Here is a 25,075-nt window from a genome sequence, read left to right on the forward strand (position 1 = left end):
AAAAAAACTTAATGCTCAACCCCATGAAGATTGAAAATCTCATAGAAATCCTCGAGAGAGAGAGAATGAGTGCAGTTTTGTATGCAAATGCATCTGCATGCGGTGAAAAGTGGACATGTGAAGCGTGGCAATTGGAATGTCGATGGTAATCGTAAAGCACAAAAAAAGGTTAAAATTAAAAAAGAAGCTCTTAATATTTTCTTCAATGTTAATTACAATAATTTTAAATATGGTGAATTTGTACTATATAGGCAAAATGAGAATCAATGCGAGAAAAATTGATTTTTACACGCGCTCCTAAATCGACACCGATCCCAATAAATTTCCCTAATAGCCACTTGGAGGTGAAGAAATATGACAAAAGTTTCTATTATCCAATAGCAACACTCTTTTAATGATATACAATTAACAGGCAAGAGAGACGAGTGAAGTAATTATTCGTCTGTCCGGGGTTCTCTATATCAACGTTGTATTGTATATATAGTTTGTCCTGGCTGGGCGATGGAAAAGACGGAAAGCGGCAGCTCTCTCATGACTTTATTATTTATTTACTCTCACAAACACTTTGGCATGATGTTCCGGCGTGGATAGAAAAAATGTTGATCACATGTCCATTTCCCAAATATTTCACAGATATAAATTGGAGTTGGGTGATAAATATTGAATGGTGGATGGTATAGAGCAATTAATTTCACTCATAAAGTTTAGTTTCTGCTGGTGCGGCAACTGCTGGAGGATTCGTTGAAGAAAGAGTTGATTTTAAAAAGGCCATGTGGATGCCAAGGGGTGGCAACCCAGCGTGCAACCAGTACACCAAATTGAATATTTTCATCAAAATACCTACTACTTTAATCTTTTAATTCTTTCGAAATATATTTATTTAAAACAGCAAAGTTAGAGAAAAGCAGATATATTGGTAAAATTTTAAAAATGGTTCCATAAAAATATTAACGAATTAATGACTTTCAATCTAAAATTGATGCATTTTTTAGGGTTAAGAATTTTCTAAATTCATTAATAGAAAGAAAATCCTTTTTATTCTTTTCTTAACCCTTTAAGGTTCACGTTCAATCTAGCGAGCCGATTGAACTAAAAATAATTTTTATGAGTTCCTTTGAGCTCAAATAAGACATTTTTGGCAAAAAAAAACCAACCCAAAAATTTTCGGGTTTTCGTCTTTCCTGATCCTGTGTGTCCTTGGGTATATCCTTTTGTGATCATAAAATGATCAGGGACTGTAAAGACTTAGTCTTGTACTAATTTGGACTCAATATTCATAAAATAACTATACAAAATGAAACATTTTCAAAATCGAACCTGTGGGTCAGCATATGATCCAATGGACCTTAAATGGTTAACTTTTCCCTCCATACTAACTTTCTAATTATATTTCGTGTTTTGTTTATACTATTTCAGTCACTTTTTATGCATAATCTTAAAAATTTTAAAGGATATAAAAAAAAACTCCTTGATTGGATATTCTAAAAACTTTCTTCGAGAAAAAAATTGTTATTCTTCTTATAATAAAGTAACAACAACGTTAAAGTTAAAAAAAAAACACGTACACCACATGCAGTAAGTTGATTTGCCTTGCCATTCAGAAGCAATATTTTTTTTTTAATTCTGGCCCACACCTCTTCCTCTTTGGCAATTAAACATTCATTCTGCTATTGAAAATTTTTAATGGTGTGCCCCCTCCGTGAATGTCCGAAAAAGGATTTTGTGTCACCCACTGAAAGCATTTCCATTTGGGCTCACGAAAAATAGAAAAATAAAGGAAAAAATTTAAATATCACGACATTGATTTTTGAGTGACATTGGGGTTGAATGAGAAAAAAAAAGAGAGCAGTGCGCGCGAGTAAGACAAAAAAGGCAATATGACAATGCGAAAGCGTGAAAATCACAATGAAATCCTGTATTCGTTTGATGTGAAGCCGCTCGAGATATTTTTCTTGGCGCGGGTTTTTGGCCCGAGACGGAGTGGGGTGGGGAATCTCTGCCATTGCGTACTCGCGGTTCAATTGTTGACCATGTGCACGGCGTTTTATCTCAGCCGAACTATGCCCTATTGGAATTTTGCGATTCTCGTTGGTCGCCCGAGTGCCGTACCAGTTGGCATGCCGAAGATGCGCCCAAGGTTGCCCGGAGAGGGCCCCCGTTGCATTTTTATTCGAGTCGCCGCGCTGTGAGTGACAAGGCGGACTAGGCCGCGGGACCCAATCGAGCCAGATGAACGCTTCATGCGTGGACTCTTCTCTTGCATTGCCACTCTTGGGTCCTCTTGTCACGTCCTAAAGCCCCGGGTTTCTTTCTTTCTCCCTCCTTGCCAGCATCTCATGTGTGTTTTGCCACCGATCGCCGAGGATCGGCACCAACTGAATGAGTCGTCAGGTATTTCAAGCATTTTCAAAACCCAACATCGAACCCAACATATAAAACGCAATCGCTTCTTATGCGCATCTCTCGGAACACTTACAGATGCACATTTATGTGCATGCACATCATACAAAAACATCCCAGGGAGGTCTAAAAGGGGTGTTCATTGATCAAATTGGGGGGTCACATTTACCATTTCAGATTAAATATTCTTTTTTGGAAATGAGAAATGAGCCGCTTGTGGTTATGATTTGTAAAAGAAAGCATATTTTTTAAATAATCTTGATAGTTATCTACAAGTACCAGGCGTCTCCATCTTTACACATAGAGCTTTTGTGTAAAAATTCATCGATTTTGCCTCTTTTAAAGTAAAATAAAAAGTTTGCACCCTTATTTATCATGTCCGGAATACTAAGCGACTCTTTAAAATATGATTTTTAGTCAAAACTTATAGATAAGAATGATTAAGGACAAAAATCTCCCTTTTCCAGTACAGAGATTAAGAATGAACTAGTCGCCTCCATCTTTAAATAAGGCTTTTTTTTGATCTCTTCTCTCTTTCCAAAATTAACTTATAAAAATGTGTTTCTATTGTTTTTAGTACAAGTTTTACTGGAAAAAACAAATAATAACATTCCTGACGCTATTAGATAATTTACAATTCGAAATGTCAAAGTTATGTGATTTTTCCACAATAAAATTCATTAAGATCATAAAAAGCCATTAGTACCTAAAAATCCACATTTATTCGCCTCTTGTTGCAAATTTTTCTAGTAAAATCAAAGAATATATAAATTGCAAAAAACATCATCAAGAAATACGCAAAGAAGAGACGCAAGAAAATTTACAATGCCAAAGTCAAGATTAGTCAAATTCATTCCAGATTTATCCGAAAACATTTAGCAAATATTTTGCACTGCGAAAAAAACACGGAAGCTGTGTGAGATTTAACTTTTCGCAGCAACATGTAATTTTCTGGGAGCAAGTTGATTTTCTAAAAGTGTTCAAATTATTCCTTTTATAAAATATCAGTGCAAAATAAAACATTTTTCCATCACTGCCTGTGAGCCTTCCCATTGTATTCCGTCTCCGTGTACAAAGGGGCTTTGGGTCAGGAAGGAGAAGAGCGGGGGGGGGGGAGGAGGCTTGAAGACAAGACAGGAGGTGGAACTTACATGAAAAAAAAGAAGCAGTCGAAAGTTGAAGCAAGAGGCGCCTCACTCCCTAACACACTCTTCATAGTCATAATTTTAACTCTTCATCTTCTCATTTTAACTTTTAAGACTGTTTGACTTCGCAGAGACCTTTTATGATTCTCCTTCTTTTTTTTCATTTGATTCTTCCACCAGCCCGTGCGATAGTGGTGGCTTACACTGCGTTGCATAATGAGTGCATCCTCTTTTGTGGGCACATGGGTCGCGCGAAATTAATATGAAGGGAATATGCCAAAAAAAAAATCTTTTGGGCTGATGCATAAATATTCATTATTAGGTTGTCCCTGATTTGCAAGACCACTCTCGAGAGATTCTATGCGCGAAAAAAACGCGTAGGATTCTCCTGCCCCCCATTCCGCGGTACTTTGGTGGCGAAACTGCATTCTATTTGCATAATATTTGCAGCGGAAAAATGGCATAGTGATGAATTTCGTAAGAATTGGCCGTCTCGATGATTCACCGATGTTATATCTTCATCTCTGTCTTGTCTTTCAGCGCTCCATCAATACTTTGAAAAGTTCATTTGCAAATACGAAGAATTATTTCAATGCAAAGCTCAAAATGCGCTTTGGGAAGATAAAATGTGAGAGCACACTCCAGAGCAAAAGTGTTCCGAATTTTTTATTTAATTTTAATATTTTTATTTGTAATTCGTCGGAGAGTTTTTTATAGCATAATGCGAAATGTGTCTTTGCTAAGACGTAAAAATTTTTTTCTTTGCCATTCTGGATACAAAAAAATATATAAAAATTATATTAAAAAAACACATATTCCTTCTCATTCTATTCACGGATTAAACTAGAATTCAGGACTATTTCTGCTATTTGTCTTTATAAATGTTTATAGATAGTTTTTACTAAAATAAAAAATCATAAACAAGAAAAGTTTGTTCAACTTGAAAGTATTTTCTATTCCATTTTACATAAGGAATTTATCAACGATTTTATTCAATCTTAGATGTGTCTCAACTATTATGTAAAAAATCTCTAAATCCTTTTTACAAAAATTAAAATTTGGAAATTAAAAAAACCATATGTATGGAAAAAGTTCTCGATATTTAAAAGTAAGAAAGTAAGTAAGTAGTGTGTTTTTTTTTCTTATTTTCTCCAACTTTTAGTTAAAATTCAATAGAGTTCTAAAAGCAATATTTATTTCAAAGACATTTTGAGCTGTAGTGTTTCAACGATAGTTCCCATCGTATTCATCTATTCGAGGCGAAAATGTTAAAGCATTTCCTATCGGCTGTGAATATTTTGGAGGTTCTTTTAGCATCACCTTTTCTTCATTTTTTTCTCTCCTTCTTTAGCGCACGATATGAAATGTGGGAGTGCACCTGAATTCCTCAAAATGTACACAATATTTATTAATACACACACACTGTAGCAGATAGTTTGTATTGATAAAGTTGCATCTATTATTTACAAGAATTTTTTCTCTCCCATCCAACAATAGAAGGCACGAATGTAAAGTGAATTGAAGGCCATGTAAAACTCATTGTTTCCCATATGGTGGAAGCTGAGCTAGAGTATAGAGAAATAATAATAATAAAAAAATGTTTCTTGGTGTTCCAAAAAGAAGAAACCTACAATGTGTCTGCCTTTACCTCATTTGCTTAGGAGTTTTGCGGAGTAATCTTCAAAATGCGCTATTTTGGCGCAGAGAAATGTAAATCTCTGCATCTTTTCGGGATAAACCACCTTGAGAAGACGAAGGAAAAATTATAAAGAGCTCCACGGAGAGCGACAGAAATCGGAACTTGGAGATCAAAAGGAAGAAAAGGGGGTTGGACAACCATCCGAAATTCTAACATTTTTTACCTCCTTATATTTTATAAAAATTCTGCATTACATTCTGTAGGCGCTTTATCTCTCCCTTTTCGCCCTCCTTTCGGCGTAACTTTATTTTATTTTTAAGCTCGATGCTTAGGTTTAAATGGGAACTGCTATTGGAATTGATTTTAAATTACCATAAATATATCATTTTCAATTTTATTCAAATTATTAGAATTCTATGCTAAGAAAAATTTTGAAATGGTACATTTATTGTGGAAATTTAAAATTAATATATTTGATCTTAGGACTTATATCACATGCACTTAAAAGCTTCTTTTTCAAAAATCTGATTACAACACATCATATTAAAACAAATCTTCACTGTTTGACAAAATATTTTTTAACATGATTAAAAATCATTTTTAAAAATGTTCTCTTCATCTCCTCATTAAAAATCACAAAAACATATAGAGTTGACATGCCCTACTGATGGGATTTTCTTTCATCGTCTTGCAACACACGATGGTACCCCGAGCTTTGATGCACTCAACGCGCGAGACGCAAAAAATAAACAAATTAACAATATTAAAATATTATATATTTCTTGGAAATGTTAGTGGCTTATCTATCAAAATCAATATTAATTTTATGTGAGAAAACTGACTTGTAAATCAGGGAATAGCAATAACATGATTAATTAAAAATTGCTTCAAAAACATTGCCTCATTTTTTTTTTCATCCACATACACACACTGCGTCGTCTTAAGGAAGGGCTGTACTCAACTCTTGCTGGTCTCTTTTTTTATATTATTATTTGCCTGCGATTCTGCATCTTTCGCGGCCCCGAAGATAGCGAGGCCTTGGTCTTTTCTTTTTTTGATTCTGCTGTTTTAAGCGCTTGTGTTTTGGAATGCTGTCCGAAAGAGAACTTTCCACGCCCTCGAGCTCTCTCGTACACGAAATGCATCTGTTTGGCGCGTTTTGATTATAGTAATAAGACCAATAATAAAATAACAATAATAATAATCATTATTGCGTAGTTAGGATTATTAGCATCACCCAGTAACCAGTAATTTAAGGACCTCTCGGCGTTGCTGCTCTTTTTTTTTTTCATCGCCCTCTGGGGCGAAGACATGGCGAAATGCACGTTTGGGGTCTCGTTAACAAAAGAAAGAGGGATCAATTAGCAGTAATTGCAATTGAAATTGGGTGAGGTTTTGGTGAATTTGAAGAGGTCTCTCTTTCTCTGTGATAAAAGGTTCTGCGGATCTTTTTGTAATTGTGCAACAATTTTGCATACTTTTCATGCACTCAGAGAAAACATTAAATGCGTAATGAACAGGAAGGGGGATCGAGAATTTTTAAAATTACCTTTTAACAAGATGACTAATTACAGGTAAAATATTAACTAATTTTTTATAATTAAAAATGCAAATTACAAAAGCTCTTTTTATGTTAAATGGTTTGGTTTTTCTTTCAAGGATGAAATCAAATTTAATGCAATACTTTATGTGTTAAACATTTTTGGCAATAATATAGCATTATCATCTGTCAAATTGACATTAAATTCACAATTGTCAAAGGCACTGTCATTAGTCTGCGAAAAGGTACCAAGTGGCGTCAAAAAAGACACGAATATTTTTTCTTAAAAGAAATTATTAATTACTTTTTAAAACAACTTATATTGAATGCAGGAATATAAGTAAATAAATAATTTTAGCATCGACATATCTTTTCTGTTAAATGGACATGAAGTTCACGCAGTCATACACTGTCAAATAGCCAGAGAGAAAATGCTGGTGTCAAAGAAAAATTTTCTCTGAGTGCATACGGTGTGCAATTGTGTGGCAATTGGAAATCAACTGGCAAGTTGCATATAAGCATCCACATGCGGAAGATTAAGATTTATGGAGGTAGACGTGAGAGGGACAGAGTGAGAGAGAGAAAAGGAACGATGGGGCGAGAGTTGTTAACAAGCAACCAATGTAAATACTTGCAGACAACTTATTCAATTGCATTTTACGAATTCAGTCATTGAATTACACCAACTTTACACGAAACACCACACGTTTGAAAACCAATTTAAGAATGGGTTTATTCTCTAATTTATTGCAAATGCCGAAGTGGCGGAAAGGGGTTGAAGTTGGCATCCAATGGGTACGTACAGTACATACATACACTTTTCTTTACCACGTTTGGTGCCTTCTTTATGCATTTTTTAAGAGCCACCAAAGCGCCTTTGCTCTGCCCCACCGTGCACCTTTTCTAATCTAATATTTCAATCGAACCTTTAGAACTACATGTTGGGAGGCGAAGGAGGTTTATTCAGGATTTGAGAGAAAAAAAAAAAAGATAAATTACCTCGAATTTTTACTATGAACAGTTTTTCAGTTTCCCAACGGAAAACCAGCCGAAAAATTTTTAATAATAAAGAAACATATTTTTCCGTGGGATGAAGCAATAAAGCATTATTAGTTTACAGTGTGCACATAAGTTCCTAATGTTGAAAGAATCTCTTATGGTAATAAAAGGGTGGAGAAAATCCATAAATTAGGAAACATTTGAAGCGCAAACGGCGTGTAGAAATTTTTGTGTTGAAGTGCAAAAGGGATCGTAAAAATTGTCTCCGAATCTTCCGTTCAATTGAGTGATTTTGCCTCATATAAAAATCAACATTTGAGACCAAAAAGGCCAACAAAGAACAATGCCAGTGGTAAATGCTGATGCGGAGGAAGATGGCACTGAAAAAGTCCACCGGCTTTTTTTTGTGTTACCTATATATACATATGCTGAGCACAATCTCAAAACAACGCAACAATCGTAACAAACGTAAAAAAAAGACAGTGAGGGGAAAAAATTATATTTTACTTTGGGGACAATTATTTCGGATTCTAAATCGGATAATTCATTTTTAGCCGAAGCACTAAACTATGACAGTATTTTTATATTATTTAATAATTTGTCTAGGTGAACGCATAAAAGATTGTTTGGTGAAAAAAAGCACACACAGATTTCAATACAATGTGTGGACGTGGAGAGGCTACAAAAAGAGACTTTGGATACACATAATTGTTCCCTCGAATGATGGAACAAAAAGAAGAGGATAAGGGGAAAATTCGACGTGAGTTCCCATAGCATGCAAAGTCGTATCCGGTGTTGTGGAAAACAGACATCTCACTGTGGCTACACCTCAAATTTTATCAAACGAAGTGGACAGCACGATTGGAAACTGCAAAAAAAGGGGGTACGCCTTGATGGTTTGAAGGTCTTAAAGAAAGACCCCCTCTTCTTTTTTTTTCAATTCAATTTAGGTGCGCCCACCTGAATATTTTAAATACATTTTAATTAATTTTAAGTAAAGAATTTAAGGAACTTTCGTATTTTCATAAATAAACCAAAAAGATGTGATTAATTAGCTCTGATTTGAATTATAATTCCACGTTGGTAATAAGGGGAAATTTTAATTTATTACTAGATGTCAACATTTGGCCCTCTGGTGTGCAAAAAAATTGCACTTTTCCAAAAGTCTCAGAGAATGAAGAATTTTATGAATTTATTGTCCCATATCTAATGCTAATCAAATACGAAAAACGTTCTCTTTATAACAAAATTAATGAGATTATGTATCTCAATTATTAACTAGAAAATTGCCAGTTGTTAGCCCCTTTCAATGACTCTTGCCAAAATATGTTAAATTCTTGTTTTCATGAAATTATTTCCCTCTACAATCTCCCAATTTTCTCTGAATCGCCCATCAGTTGAACTTTTTACCTCAAATTGAATTATATTCGTGCAGCGTTAGGGGTGTTGGTGATGTATTATTTTGGGGGTGGGAATGTATGCGCAAAAAAAAAGTGGGAGAGGTTGGAATGAGGGCCAGCGTATTGAATGATCAAATTCCTCCTATTATTTTGCATATCAACTAGCCAATTTGTGAGCGAGACAAATAATCACGAGTTCATCCCTCGCCTTTTGTGCTTCATGGAAAATACAACGCGGGTGTCTCATATTTACTGATTGCATCGCAGTTTTGGATTTATTCTCCCTCCAATGAGTTGGTGGTCTGTTATTAGCCCTAATTGGTGTAGGGTTAAATTGCTAATTAGTTGATTTTGAGTCATATTGCCACCCAGTGTTTTACACTCTTTTTTTTCTCATCAGAATAGAACTCTTCTTTTTAGAACTGATTTTTTCTTGTAGTTAGTTCTTAACAGGAAATGGGATTTTTGAGAAAGATTTATTTTTCTTATTCTAGAAAAATATCTTAAAACTTTCATCGAAGAAATGTTAACAATTTTTTAGGCATCCAACATACATTTTGTTCATTAAATCATTTTGTTTAGTATGAAACATATTTTGTCTCTTCTAGTTGCTTGTGTGTGCAACAAATGATGGACCATCAATTCAGGGGACCATTAAAAATAATTGAATTAAGAAGCACGCCCACCACTAATAAATTAGCTCTCACATTTGTTCCCAGAGCAATTCACTGCTGTGTCTCAGTGGCAATGTAACAAAAAGTCAAGAAAAAAACCTCTCAGTGTCCGCGAACTCCCCCTTTGAATGTGCCACACTTAAGTAAATATCACATATTTTGTATTTTATTTATTAGTTCGAATTTGGGCGTAATAGAGAGGAGGATGATTAATTGGTCACTTTTATTGCCATTTTGTCTCTAAAGTAACTTTCATATTACACAAAGCTTGATGGCGTTGCCCATCAAACTGATACAAACGCATTTTGTTTGGCATTTTCTTTGGATTCTTGCTGAAGAATTACGTAAAATTGCACAGAGAGAAAGAAAAGAAAAAAACAGCCCGCCTGTATTCCCAACTTTCTTTGCAAAAGGTATCGCTTGGCAACTCAATAGACTGCAGGAGTACGTCAAATGGTTGGTAAATCATTTCTTATATTGAGGACTCTACAATGGGGGAATTTATGGGTATATAGTGATTCTCCCTGGCCACGTTCTCTGGTGTATTTAATGACTCTGCTGCGCTTGGCGTCTTTCCGAAAGGGTAAGGTGGTGCACTGCTAGAAAAAGAAGGCGACAAGATGGCCTCAGGGGAAACATTAACCCTCTCTTGTGCTCCTCTTTTTGATCGCACCACATTGATGACTTTTTAATGCACAGATTCACTTGGTCAATTTTTGTGGAAGTTTCGCTGAAAACTTTTTGATTCATTTTTTATTCTTGAATTTTTTTGATTCAGAATACATTGAAGATGATCTAGTATAAAGTTTTTTATCAAAAAAAATATAGAGATGGAGCCGCCTTGTTGATTAACAAACAAATAAATATAATTACCAGGCGTCTCCATTTCATTCAAGAATTAATATACGAAGAAAATATTAAGGAGCAATAATTAAAATGGAAACACCTTTTAGCTTTAAAAATTAAGAAATAATTTGATTAAATTTTATTCCAAAAATTACCTTTGTGAAAATTGAAATTCTTTTATAATTTTCTAAAACAAGTTCGTAATAATCAGGCGTTTCTTGTGCAATACTCTATGAAAGCTAAAGAACTTTTCAGACTTTTTAGCAAACTACGAACTTAATGTATTGGAAAAAGTGTTGTGAAAATTAAGAATAATATTGAGATATTTTCAATTCATTTTTCAGAGCTTTAAGAATCCTTATTTATGAGAAAATTCAACATGAGAGTCTTAAAGAATCCACGTGAAAAAAAAAAACTCTAGAAAAAAAATTTCAAAAATCATTTCTTTATCCATCATAAATCGATAAACGACTCTATAACTGAAAGGATATTAACTTAATGTTGTTAAAGTTAGAACCAATTTGCGCAATTAGCATTGATCTAAAAAGCTTCCCAAAAGGTCACGGGGTCGAAAATCACGATGTAACATTTGACTATGTTATGTGGAATGCCATGAGATCGCACCATGGACTTCCTCCAATCTCACGAGTGGACAGCATACAAAAAGCTAATCAAATGTCTGTTAAAGCGTAACATCATTTGTCAAGTTTGGTTTGGGTCCTTCAAGAGATTTTTTCGATGCAATCTCTAGCCCGAACAATTGGTTTGTATTTTGAAGGAAGTGGGAGAAGTGTAGCAATTATTGAGATTTATGTATGGGGAAGCACATAAGGGGGCAACAGAAACAAGGAATGAAAAAAAAAGACATGGGGCATAGAAGAGAGGAAGATTGCGCAGATTCCTGCTGTTTTCTGGGCAGCCGCTGGCCAAGCCACGATTCCTCAATGGCAAAACAGTAGCCGTGGTAGCGTTCATTTGTCATGGTCATTAGTTCTTTGTGCTTATCTCAGTTGTAGAAGTTAAAAAAAAAGAAGTAGAATGAAAAGGAAGCCAAACGCGATGTCTTCGGGTGTCTCTCTTCCATTCAAAATCTCTCGCTGTACTTTACATTACATTGTATACTGCACGTTTATGAATAACATGCGATTATAAAATTGATAATCTGTAATAGATTGAGCGATAGTTTTTTAAGTAACTACCTTACATATCTAAAAGAAAATCATATTCTTCATACAATCTCTCATATATGGATGATCTTTATAGGCATTATTCTTAACCCTTCAATCTTAATAAGGCATGAAGAAAATCTCTTTCAAAAATTTATTATTAATTATTTATGGTTGGAAGTTTCAGAAAAAAAAGTTAAGGAGATCACAAAAAGAGACCATTCAGCACTCAATTTTGGGTATAGAATAAAAGGAGTGGCGAGATGAAAAGCGCTTCTGATGAACGGATATTATGGGAGCAACCCCCACCCAAGAAAGATCACCCAAATGTTACACAGTTGGCCCGCTGGGATGAGGTGTTGAATGGTATGCCGGGCGTCCGCGTCTCATATCCCCCCTCCCCCATATCACGCTGCTTTGGGGAATTGAAATTAACGAAAAAAAATCTTAATGATTTTACCTCCTTTAGTTATATTTATCTGCACAAATTCATCTTCAGCCATCGGTGGGTATTAACGGCGGGAGAAAAATGCAAAGAGATAAATTCATTGAGTGAATCGAGCGTGCGCGGGAATGGGTTCATCAATGGGAACTTTCGCAATTAATAATTTAGTGAGAGAGCATGGCAGCAAAAAAAAGTAATGAATTATTTATAAAGTGTTGTCGCTGCTGCAACACATCATACTTCTTTTACCCGTTGCACTTTCATCGCGCGGCTACATTGCAATTCTCATATATAGCACTTCTTCGCGAGGGTGGATACACACATACATAGTTTAGATTTATGATAATTTCCCGGCCAGATTTTTATTTCAACGCAATTAATGGTGGTTTCACTGCAATGTTTATTGCATAATTATTTTAATTTTTAGAAGAAAGCAAGAGTGAAACACTAAACATAACGTAACACCACCAGAGGTTCATAAGCAGAAGTGTTCTAAAAATGCAAACAATACCAAAGTCGTACCTTAGCATATACCTACTAATTATCCAATAGACTTCGTCTCTTACACTAGACGATTACGCTCGAAATGTTCAATATTACTTAGCAAAGCGCATATGTATGGTACTGATTCCTCTAATTAGAAGCTTTTATAAGCTCTCATTTTGCTTGAAATATTAAAAAAAAAAGCGGCAGTGTTTTTAGGGTCTTGTTAAGTTAGGGTGTTTTGTAATAAATTAAAAAAGAAAGTCACGTTGAAATTGTAAGACAAATCGTAACCCTTTAATTTTAAAACTGCAAAAGAGACAACACCTACCCATTTCTAGCAGTGTACAAAACGAAAGGACATTAAGAGGAAGGCCGACCAATCTTTTGTTAGTTAAAAAAAATCCACAATGTGATCTTACGCCACGGTGTAGAAGAGGAATGAAAAGCAAATGGGAGAAATAGAAATTTCATTAAGAGATCAAGTTCATATCAATTTACATTAACACTTTGGGTTTCCCCGCGACAGCCTTGAAAAGTTAATTAATCACATTAAACTCCTTCTTCATCTGCTTCTATGTCTTAAGCTCTACGCCGAGGGTCGCGCGCGGGGGCATCAGAAGGGCGCAGCTCCTGGCACAAGACGTGCATTGCTATAGCGTAGCTCATTGCTTGTCATATTTATGTGGGGAGTGAGTGGCGCGCAAAAAAAGTACGCGACTAGCCGTTATTAAATATTGAGAAGAAAACAACCCAACATGTGCAGAGTGTGGAGATGGTAGAATTTTGTGTTTGAAAAATGCTAAAATGCTATATAATGTGAGTATACTACGGAACAATGTGGAATTCAATGCTATGGATGGACAGATATCAACGGTCAGACACGCAATGCTTGACGCCAAATGAGATATAGAAGCCCCTTCGACATTCGCCTTCTTCTTTCACATTCCCCCTTTTACCCGCTATTCTAATGCCTACATATTAAATATGTTTTCTTAGAGGGAAAAAATCTCGAAAGAACCTTAATTTGCCTTTTCAGTTTTTTTTTTATTTTACCTTTTTAAAAATAAAAAACCTTCTATGGAAAATTTTATTATTTATGCGAAATTTATGACAAAAAGTTTTTCTAATGTGAATAGAATAGAAAGTTTCTAAAATTCAAAATTGGTGACTGCATATACATATTTATTAGGAAATAATAATGCAGCACACCGATAAGGTGGATAAAATGTGGGGTTTTGGTGTACCATGACGTATATTTTTTTCCATTCTTTAATCATTCGACGTTTAAAAGAAAAGAGTCAAATAACTATTGAACAGTTTTAAATGTACTGGTAAGCTGACCAAGCTTACGAGAGCTGTGTTTCTTTCAGTGTACCAATTTTGTGAGAGCAAACTGGATTGCGAATTAATTTAAATACCCGCAAAGTTGGGAAAAGTAGAAAAGTCATACGCTAATAAATCTTTAGAAGGCCATATCTCGAGAACGGATCCATAGATTTTCATAAATTTTTTTTTGTTTGAAAGGTATTGAAGTCAGCTATAACATATCGAAAAATGAAAAAAATTTATGTCGCCATTTTCGAAAAATTCGAGTTCGAAATTTTCGAAAAATTTGTTTTCGATTTTAGCGCCTCTTGCGGTCATTTCTCGAAGTTGCAATGTTCTAAACATTTGTAGGGTTTCACGAAACCTTTCATTTGCGCTTGAGTTGATCGAAATCGGACTTGTAGAACCCGAGATATGATATGTAAACTTTGGAAGGCTATATCTCGAGAACGGATCCATAGATTTTCTTCATTTTTGGCATGGAGCTAGATAATATAGTCAGCTACAACATATCAAAAAATGAAGAAAATTTATGTCGTCGTTTTCGAGATATTCATCGAAAACTCATCGAAAATTTTGTTTTTGATTTTTGGCCCCCTAGCGGCTACTTTTGAAACTTCGGATGTTCTAGAGAGTTGTAGGGTTTGTTGAGATCTTTCATTTGAGCCCGGGTTGATCAAAATCGGTCAAGCCGTTTTCGAGTTATGATCGATTTTCGATGAAAAATTGTGGCGGCCATATTGGCTAAACGGCTTGACCGATTTTCGAAAATGAGGCATCGTTGGAAAGGTCTTGATGGCCCCTACACCATATTAAAATTTCAGATTTTTAGCTATTACAGGGGCTGAGATATAGCGAAAACAAAATTTTGAGGTTATTCAAAATGGCGGACGGGGGGGTGGGGGGAAAAATTTGACGTCATAATCGGACGTCTTCCAGTCGACTTTTAAACTTTGCCGTTTACCGCAAGTCTCTATCTATCACCGTTCTCTCGCAATTTAGCGTTATACTCCGGCCGGCCGGACGGCCGGACGGCCAGACGGCCGGCCGGCCGGAAAAAAAATTTTTTGGCGCATACGTTTTTTGGAATGTGGGGACCTTAATTCGTGCTCATCCCAAGTTTGAGCCCGATCTGACGACTTTCGATTTTGCTCGGTACACAAAAGCTGTGTCTGAAAGAAACACAGCTAAAATATTTGGCCTAATTCAGCAACCAAGAGACTCTTGAAATCTTTGAATTTTGTACTGAAATTTCAAGATTTCAAGCGAATTTCAAGAGTTTCTTGGTCGCTGAATAAGGCCCATTATTTCCTAATTCCCTATATGCGATTTATTAACCTATACATATACATGTGTCGTCCATATTTTAAATTTTTCAAGAAAGTTCTTAAATTTTGCAGAAAACTTTATTAAAACACTTCTTTGAGACAAAGTATTTGGAGATTTTGAAGATTAACTGGGAGATCTATTTAATCAGAACTAAAGCAAAACAAAAATCATTTATTATGTGTACACCACAGGATGAAAATAACTTCCCTTTTATGCTATGGAGAACCCAAAGTTTCCAACCACAGAGAAATAAATTTTCCATTGATTTTGTCTTATGGAGCACATTTTTCGAAAATGAATCCAGCGACAACAAACTCGATAAATAATTGAATTGTAACACTTTTCGAGACTACAAGAACTATACTAAACCGACACGGGTTCTTTAATAAAACACACAGTTCAAAAGGTGGTGGGGTAGAGCACCTCATGTCTACCAAACCGCCCCTTCCGGCTCTCTCACCCCCCTCAGTGCCCTTTATCTGTATTGATTTGCAAAAGAAGTGCATGCCACGAGGGAGGCGCATTAAATGAAAACTTCAAGATGTCATGTTATGTTTTGCAGTCAAAGAACCACTTCCTCAATTTATCTGCCACAGTGCTGGGCCGCTATTATGTCGATAGTGATTTGTCGTGATTGAAGGGAAGGAGGGAGGGTACTATTGAATTTTAGCGTTGTATAAAAGGAAACACCTGTAGTCGCGTGAGTGTGTCAGAGTTTAATAGTTTGTCTTATCCATTTGGGGTTTTCGGTTAATTACCAAGGTACATTTGATGTCAAAATACCTTTTGCTTCATTGTTTATCAAGAAAAAAGTTATAAGTTAACCAATAATGAAGAGTTTGGTAGGTGTCTAGGCTAAGAACACTACATAGTGCCAATTTTTCATTATTGTCATTTAAATTGTTAATAATTTTTTGAGCACACGCGGAGCAATTAAAAGCTTCTTAACTCAATGATAATGGGAATAAAATTAAAAGAAAAAAAAATGGCCACAGTACCTGTGTCTGCGTTAATCCCAAACTCGCTGCTAGTTCTGCCCTTTCGGGTAGCGCTAAATACTGTGTTCGCTGAAATCGTCGATTTAATTGTTGCAACTGCAGTGAACTGTATATTGTCCGTGGCTTCCGCATCTTCTTCCCTTTTCCATTTACCCGTAATCCAGAATCTTCACATTTATCTGCAAAAATAGAACAAAAATACCCCCAAATTTTAATAAGTCGGTAATGTAGCATTTCATTCATTGAAGAATTTTCTTCAATTACTCCCATACTTGGAGTACATACTATCAAATTACAATAAAACACTCCAATTAGGGTTGATTTTCCTATATTGGCCCGCGTGAACCCCTTCATTGTAAGAGAAACCCCGCCAAATTCGACACATATGCTCTGCGGTCAATTACCAATTTGTCTGACAGTGGAATATTGTACATTATAATGAATGAAATCCCAGGGGAAATTCGTCGTTTTTTTTTCAACATTCATTCAATCACTATTTGTATTCTTCAAGGCAAATGAGTTGGGAAAACATGCCAATCAGAAGGAATCGAAAACAAAACTTTTGAAAAGAGTTTATTCTTTTTTAGATTCCCGCAAATTACTTTTTTAAGCCTTTTTTTTAAAATCTTTTTCAATCCATATTTATGATAATTTAAATAAAAACAATATACGATACTCCTTTTAACCCCATTCATTCTTACTCATATAACCCTACTTCTTTTTCAATACAATAAATTTTTCAAAGATTTTTTTCTAGATTTAAAAAAAATTAAAACATTAAAAAAATAATTGCAATAAGAATTAAAAAATAAATGTAATATGCGTCTTTCGGGATACATTATAACGTAAGGGCCCTTTTAACAGATATAAAGTCTTGAATACACAAAAAAATTTTTTTTGATTAACTTAGCCTCTATCCTTTATAATAGAAGATTTCACGGGGAAGCAATAAAAGGCAATAAGAGAGGTGTTGCCTTTGTAGGGCAATTTTTGCTAATAGAATAAGTAGAGTTTGATGGACTTGAGATTGCTATCAATGATAAACTGCGTGACTTTATTGAGCATAAAACACCCAAAACTAACCCACAAACTCCCTTCTTTTTTTTTCAGCCACATCACAAAATAAATATTCCGTGAAAATACCCACCGTAAACACGCCAAAATTCTCCCACAGCCCCAAAAGCAACCTCACAAAGAGGAGTTCGCATATGCCGGTAAATTGAGTGCAAAACTATGATGGACAGGATTATCCAATAGGCAATTGATTGGACTACAAATTGCACGATGTAATAGAAAAAGTAAATAAAAAAAGAATTGATTGGAAAATTTGCATAAAATGCATTTTGTAGCTCTTTAACAGCGGCAAAACGGGCAAAACACCTTTCCCCAAATTAACACGATCGAAGCCAAATGAAACATGTGTTGCACCAGCGAATTGCGTGTTAGAGTCAATAACAAATTCATTTTATATAAAGTTTTTTTTTACACCAATTTGATTTTAAACACAAATTTGATTTCCATGCAACACCACAAAGTACTATTTGTGATTAATTTAATTTGGGTCTCTCTTGCGGTGGGTGGTGCTGCACCCCTCAAGTGCTCCAGGGCGAAACCCCCTTCTTGCTTAACTTAGATATGTAGTTTCTGCCAGCCATTTCGTGGCCCACATGCATGGGTCGAAATGTCTATCATTTAGTCTCAAATAGTGCAAGCAAAGGGAAGTACAGAGTGCCAGGTAAATTATGCCCAAATGGAAAAGTGATATTTGGGTGTATCATTAAATTTCTCTAATACTTTGCAAAGTAAGTATTAGTAGGTACTATCAGTGTTAAAGTAATGATATAGTATTGGCATATACTATGCAATGCAAACTGGCAAAAATATGCTCATTGGATGCACTGCCGGCGCGATTAACGATCAGGCAAAAGGGAGTGATGATGATGAAAAAAGTGTGCGAGCAAGACGATTGACCGCATATTAGGAGAAGATATGTATATATTGCAAAAGTTATAAAAGAAAAGGCAATAAAACACGCGACAAAACTCAACAATTGACTAATTAATGCGATTAAATTACAATTCTTTTTACTTGATTCACTCACTGCATTCATTCATTCACTCGAAAACGACCACCGATCACATTTAATTACTTAAACAGTTCATTCACGTAAGCATTTATTTTTATAATTTATTATATATTGTGGTTAATTTTATTGTACACCTCATGTGTGCAGCATTTTTTGCCTTCTTCACTTCTCCCGCAAATTGATGCCTGAGAAATCCATACATAGTACATAACATAACTAATAGGGAAGATATGCCAATTTTCCTGACAAATCATCTCAAATTACAGCTGGGACAATTTAATTCAAATTGCTTGTTTATTTATGTTTATAAAATCAATGGGTCAAGGTTAGAAAGATTTTCTTTAATTGATTTAAATTAACTTTCTCCTCTTTTATGGTGCTAAATATGATGTTAATTGATCATTTAACCGCCTGAATACTGAATTATTTAAAATACAATAATATTTAAACTAAATTTTTACAAAATTTTTTATATTTATATTTCCGATAAAATTATATTAAAAAAATGTTAAATATTTTTACATGAAAAACAAAGAAAGATTGGGGCTAATAAAGTCAAACAATGACTTAGAAAAAGCTCAAATAATTGTCGGGTTTTTTTCTACTTAATTCTATTTGAAAATTTAAAAATGTCGTTGGTGATTCTTTAAAACACTTCTGACTGAAACAGGAAAAAGTTTTTTTCAATATGTTGTACTAAAAGAATTGGATCGAAGTTTTATTCTTTTTCTTAGTTGAAATCAGTTTAATTTAATGTATGATTTTAGAAACTCCAAGAACTCCATATATGAAACATTATTTTAGAGTTTTTGAATACAATACAGTTGTTAAAGATTACTTAAGGTATATTAAATCGATTAATTTAGGTGATTTCTAAAAAAAAATTGTATAAAAACTGATTTCCTAACATAAATTATCCTCAAAATGATTAGGAACGATTTTGTCATGGAAATATTCGCCCATAAAACATTTTCATTAATAAAAAATTCTTATAAAAACACTCTTGAAATGTATTATTAGAAATCTATTAAAAATGTTTTTAAAAATTCCTAGTACGGTATTGCTCCCTGAAAGGACAATTAAATAATGTAGGAAACCAACCGTAGAATATCAAAAATCTAACAAATATAGAATTGTAAGATCAGAATAGAAAAGGTTTTTTCCATAATCTACTCCTTATTTTGTTTACAAATTTCTTACAACAACCAATTTATGGTATTTTTAACAGATTTTTTTATGAGTAAACCAAGCCTCGTAACGAAGTCCTATTTTAAAATAATCTCTCATAGTCGGTTCAAAAAATCCTCTTCATCATAACTTATAAGGATTTTTTGGCACATAAATCGAGAGGAAACTTTCAATTAAAAATAAAATATTTTATTAAAAAGAACCTACCATATCATGAAGCAATAAAATAACACAAAATTATGGAAATTTAATATTTGTTCAAATATTTCTACATGAGATAATCACTTCCCAGGTTAACTAGTGTCAAGTGTGCTAAGTGATGCATGCCATTTGATTAATTACACCCCGAAAAACGTTGAGGAATGTGTATTTTGGTTGATTTGTCTTCCCAACTCTTGCTGAGCCAGAGTGATTTATTCACATTGCTTTCTGCAAACTTACAAATGCTAATGAGTCGCTCTTACCGTCTTTGGGTGGACTGGCACAGGGCGGTGCATAACTGCCGAGATGGTAGCCAGAGTAGGAATTTTGATGCATTGGCGGAAATGGATATCCTAAAGCACTACGTGGACTTGGGAAGCCGGAGTCTTGACCACCCTGAGCTCCAAAGTGTTGGTAACCACCCCGAATGGCACCGTACCTGCAAGTAAGTAGAGAAGAGAATATATGTTGAAACCGTCGGCCCAATGCCGCCACAACCCCACCTGGGGCAACAAAACATAACTCATGCTGCAAAGCATGTTCAATGAAAAGTCCTGTCATTTGCATATAAAAGCATATACACAACACACACATAAAACTCTCACATTTGCTGTGCATCCGCGAGAAATGCGCCTGTGATGCATGTCTAGCCCCAAAAGAATGCCATAGAGGAGGGTGAACTTTTACAAAACTATTTTGCAATGATGCGTAATATGCCAGGGATTTGTGATGCAAGGAAAATTTTCAATTCCGTCGCGCGCAACTTCCGAACAAAATAATTTTCCCCAACATAAATGTGGAATGCCAATAAATTTTCGTTGTGTCACAGAGAGTTTGCCTCAATTCAAAATTCGCGCAACTTTGTTTACTCTAAATCAATCATGCACCACGTCCTACGTGCCTCACTTGCATCACCCTCCCCATCATACCACGGTGACTGCAAGCTCGCTTTTCTCTTCCATTCTGCGCTTATCACGAACCTCAGATCTATGCCACAAAAGAGGCAGCTTCCAAGTTTTCGACGATGAAGGCCACGGGGCATCTCTCATAGAGGGAGAAATCGATCGAGTCTTGACGGTGTAAGATGGCACCCAAAATTACTTGCAATTATTCGTTCGATTAAGTGTGACGCTTAACAAATCGTTATTGCCCGTTAAAATGCATCATTACCACCTCTGGGTGGTATTTTTGCAAAGCCCAAAACACTAAAAAAATAATCCAAAAGTAACTTGTAAGAAGTCAAAACATAAAAAATTTACATGGAATAAAACATTTGAAATGTGACTTAAAAATCATGCATGGATTAAATATTTATGTATTTAAATTATTCTAAAGCGCAACTACGCGCAGTCTTGGAAAAAATGAAATAATTTTTTGCAAGGTAATTTGCAAGGCAATGCTACTCGTTGAACACATGTATACCTATAATAGTGATACATATAGTAGTGTATTTTCCATATTTTTGAATTTATTTTAGCATTATTCTTGATTAAAATTGATTTAACTAAGGCGATATGAAGAAAGCCTTTTTTGGTACTAGTAGTAGTAGTAGTAGTAGTAGTATTAAAAATGATTTTTTTTGTGTAACTCATAAGTTATTTCCAATTTAAGTTAAATTAAAAAAAAATTGCGAAAAGTAGAAGCCTCATCATGAGATTAGCTCTTATTTTGATCTGGGATAAATAAATTATTGATAGAGATGAATGCGCCTGGTGAATTTAGTAGTTGTCTCTATATCAATTAATTAGCTAATAAGTTTTGTTTGATAATTAAAGAACTTTTCAAGCCAAGATTTTAGATAAATTCAACATAATTCAATGAAAACTAATAAGACCGACTAGAGCTGTGAAGGTTCATTCTGAGATCTAAATATTTTTCATTAGAATTTTAAGTTAACTAAAATTAAAACTAATATTTTGCAATACTACTCCTCTGTCTATATTTATTATTACAAATTACACAAAAGCTACACGACACACTTTTTAATGTAATAATAAATATAAGTAGTAAATATCCTGAATATTGAGATCTTTAAAAACACTCAAAATTTAAAAAAAGTTATAGGTTTAATATTTCTTCAAGATAATATTTAATTTAAATCATTTAATGGCATCTAACCTTGTTTGAATTTTATACTTCTTTATATGGCCATAATATTCACAATAATATAATATTTTTATACATAGTTACTTGTGGAAAATGGAAAATATGGTTTTACAAAATAAAACAATATATCAATATGAAAACAGAATATTTTTCTGCTAGATATAAACATTAGAACATCGCCTTTATTTTACATTTTGAATTCTATAATAAAGATGATTTCTGCTTTAAAGGTTAAATTTATTTTATGGATTGAAGAGAAAGATTTTCTTTCAAAGAAGGATTTATATAGAATTTTTTGATTCAATTTTTTTTAGTTCTCTAAACATCGAGAATTTAGAAATATTTCTTTAAAAAATATTGACAATTATCATTTGAAAGACGTGAAAAAATGTATATAAATATTATTAACGAAACCCATTACATATACCCAATTTAAGATCAAATTACAAGAAAATACAATATGTTTCGTTTAATTAAAATAGATGTTATTTTGAGGAAAAACATAAAAACTGCACGAATATTAAGCCGAATTCTTCTCTTACGTTATAAATATGAAATTAAAGAAAATATTTGTTATGAAGATTTGAATTATTTTATGCTTACTCACAAATATATTCAAACGAATTAGAAATGAAATACTTGTTGTAAACCACGAAGTGGCACATAACCAATTATTTTCTCAAAAATTACAATTCAATCAATTATTTATTTTTTAATGAAATGATTTTCTTACACTTGGAATTTTCAGTTAAAATCTGCATAAAGTTTTTATTTAATTTATTTTTATCCCTCATGAAATTTCTTAATTTTATGTGAAAACAATGTCCATGATTTTTAGAGTAAATTTTTGATTTCAATAAGATTTAAATTCATTTTTTTTATCTTTAAATTTTTGAAAATTATATGAAATAATAATATAATTCTCGAATTGGCTATTAAATTATTTTTACCATTACACAATTTTTATAGACTTTGATATTGTTTCATTTCATTAATGAACGATTAATGTGTCTCTGGATTAATAAACTTTGTTACATTAAAGTCTTAAAGCTCATATAAAGTTAATAGGTTGAAGTACAAAATTCAAAACTACATTAAACTGTCGTAGAACCTTCAGTGCTAAATTTGATCCACATGAGAGCAATTATGACGTACCCACTAATTCTCTACATCACTGACCCTTGTCTAATTGGATTCTTCTGCAATCAACCGTATACGATAACGACTACACTACACCCGCGCAATGCGTGCGTCTGCTTTTTGTAAAAAAAAACCGTTCTTTAAGAATATTCGTTTTCTTGGCACATCCTAGCTTATTTTTCTTGATTTTAGTGTTTTTTTATAGGCTGATTCGTAAATTCTAGTTTAAATAAGGCTAATTTATCTGAACAGTACCTATACAGATACGAGCGAGGATTTTCGTTAAATTGGTCAGACAATGATGTTCAGGGCTGTTACTACGCAGAAACTAATTTTTAACACTTCAATGCACACATAGAGACGAAGAATATAGGATTATACATATTAACACTTTGAGGACACTAACCCGTGTTGTTGTAGTTCGACGAAGGCGGACTTCCCTGGCGCCGTCGCCGCACCCCCGTCAATGTATTTGGGGGTGTGGGGGGCGTCCGGTGCATCCATACCCGACTGTGGTGTGCTCGGGGGGCCCTCGTAAGGGCTCCCCAGGTCTGTGAAATTGAGCGTGTTTGCGCCTATAGAGGCCACTTTTCACAAATTTGCGGGCGCCGTCGTTACACAAAACAGCCGAACCACGAGAGCCACAACAGCCCCGGGCCAGGACGTTGCGATGCCTTCCTGTGGGCTCACCGGGTGGTGAGACACTTGAGCACGAGTCACAAATCACAGTTGGGCCTTACACAGGCTCGCCTCAATGCACTTTCGGGTTCTCCCGAACGTTAGAATTCAATTATCAAGTTTTGAACTATCTCTCTGTCTTCTTGACTATTCCTAAGATCCACTTGTGTTTGCTTCAATAATTCCTCAATCACGTGTCATTTTTTTTTTCAAAATAATTATATTTTAAGCTTAATCACGACACACTGAACTTTTGTTAACACTTCAATGTGTTTAGACTTTTCTTGTGAATAAAAACTCTTTTTAATTCGTTGCACCAGGCTGCGTTTGAAGCCTATCTCACCGACGGCTTCTTGATTGAAAACTTGGTTGCAAATTCTCAAGCACTTGGCTGCACATAAATGATCAACACGGTAAATTGATTCAGTGTCACTCGGTAAGTCATTAAAATTTAATTAATTGCAGGTCATAAATTACTGAGACAACTCAGTCATGATGAATCACAGGTACTCCGGAACCAAAAAAAAGTCTCCCTCACTGCTCTTGATCTCCTGTCACTTTATCCAACAAAATAATGCTAATGGCAGCAGCACACTTTCGAAAAAAAAATTAATTCATATACGCACATACCGCATTGACCGACGGAATTTCGGACGAGGGGTTATTTTCCGAAAAAAAAATTCACGTACTAAATTTCCGGAAATGCAGCACCAATACAGGCACAAGTGTGTGCGGAGTAAATCCAAAAAAAATCCTCAGGGAAACTAGGTTGTATTTTCGGAAAATAGGTTGAGTACCGAAAAAATCAGCAAAAGGGATCAAATGGTGACGAAAGAGAGAGGGTGAAAAAATTGAAGAAAAGAAACACACGAAAACTGAGAGAGGAGTTATGTGAACGCACTACAATTGTCACTAATTGTCGCAAAAACTGTCCAAATTACATATCTTCACCCATAATCATATAATCGGACCGATTTGAACGAGTTAAGATTTTAATTCTATACAATTGTGGAGTCTCTCTGTGTAATATTATATGTGTAGGGAGCATATAAGGTTTAAATTGTGCACCTACAACGCCAAATTATCACTGAGACCCAGTAATACGTTGCGCGACCAACCACGAACAAAGTGCGTGAAAGACTAGTGACGGTGATCAGTATAATACACCACAGTCCTTTCCATCTGGATTGCTGTGCTGCTAAGCAGGGCTATAGCACCGCCTTTCTGTGCTCCTCATTGGTCCGAAACCCACCACTGGGTGGAGTTTTTATGCTTTCGTGTCT

General features: G+C 34.6%; 1 protein-coding gene across 4 annotated transcripts in view; it reads right to left on the minus strand.

Moving 5' to 3' along the window:
• Positions 1–24,934, minus strand: part of LOC129793300 (homeotic protein distal-less) — a 35,297-nt gene extending 10,363 nt beyond the window's left edge. For all 4 annotated transcript variants that reach the window (XM_055833147.1, XM_055833146.1, XM_055833145.1 and 1 more), the window contains exons 1-3: positions 23,521–24,934; positions 20,132–20,307; positions 16,394–16,572 (exon numbers count right to left, since the gene is read on the minus strand). In XM_055833147.1, coding sequence (XP_055689122.1) covers positions 16,394–16,572; positions 20,132–20,307; positions 23,521–23,618 — 453 coding nt within the window. In that variant the 5' untranslated portion in view covers positions 23,619–24,934. The remainder of the gene's footprint in view (positions 1–16,393; positions 16,573–20,131; positions 20,308–23,520) is intronic.
• Between the last annotated feature and the right edge of the window lie 141 nt (positions 24,935–25,075).

This window comes from Lutzomyia longipalpis, chromosome 3 (genome assembly GCF_024334085.1).
Source record: "Lutzomyia longipalpis isolate SR_M1_2022 chromosome 3, ASM2433408v1".
Classification (NCBI taxonomy): domain Eukaryota; kingdom Metazoa; phylum Arthropoda; class Insecta; order Diptera; family Psychodidae; genus Lutzomyia; species Lutzomyia longipalpis.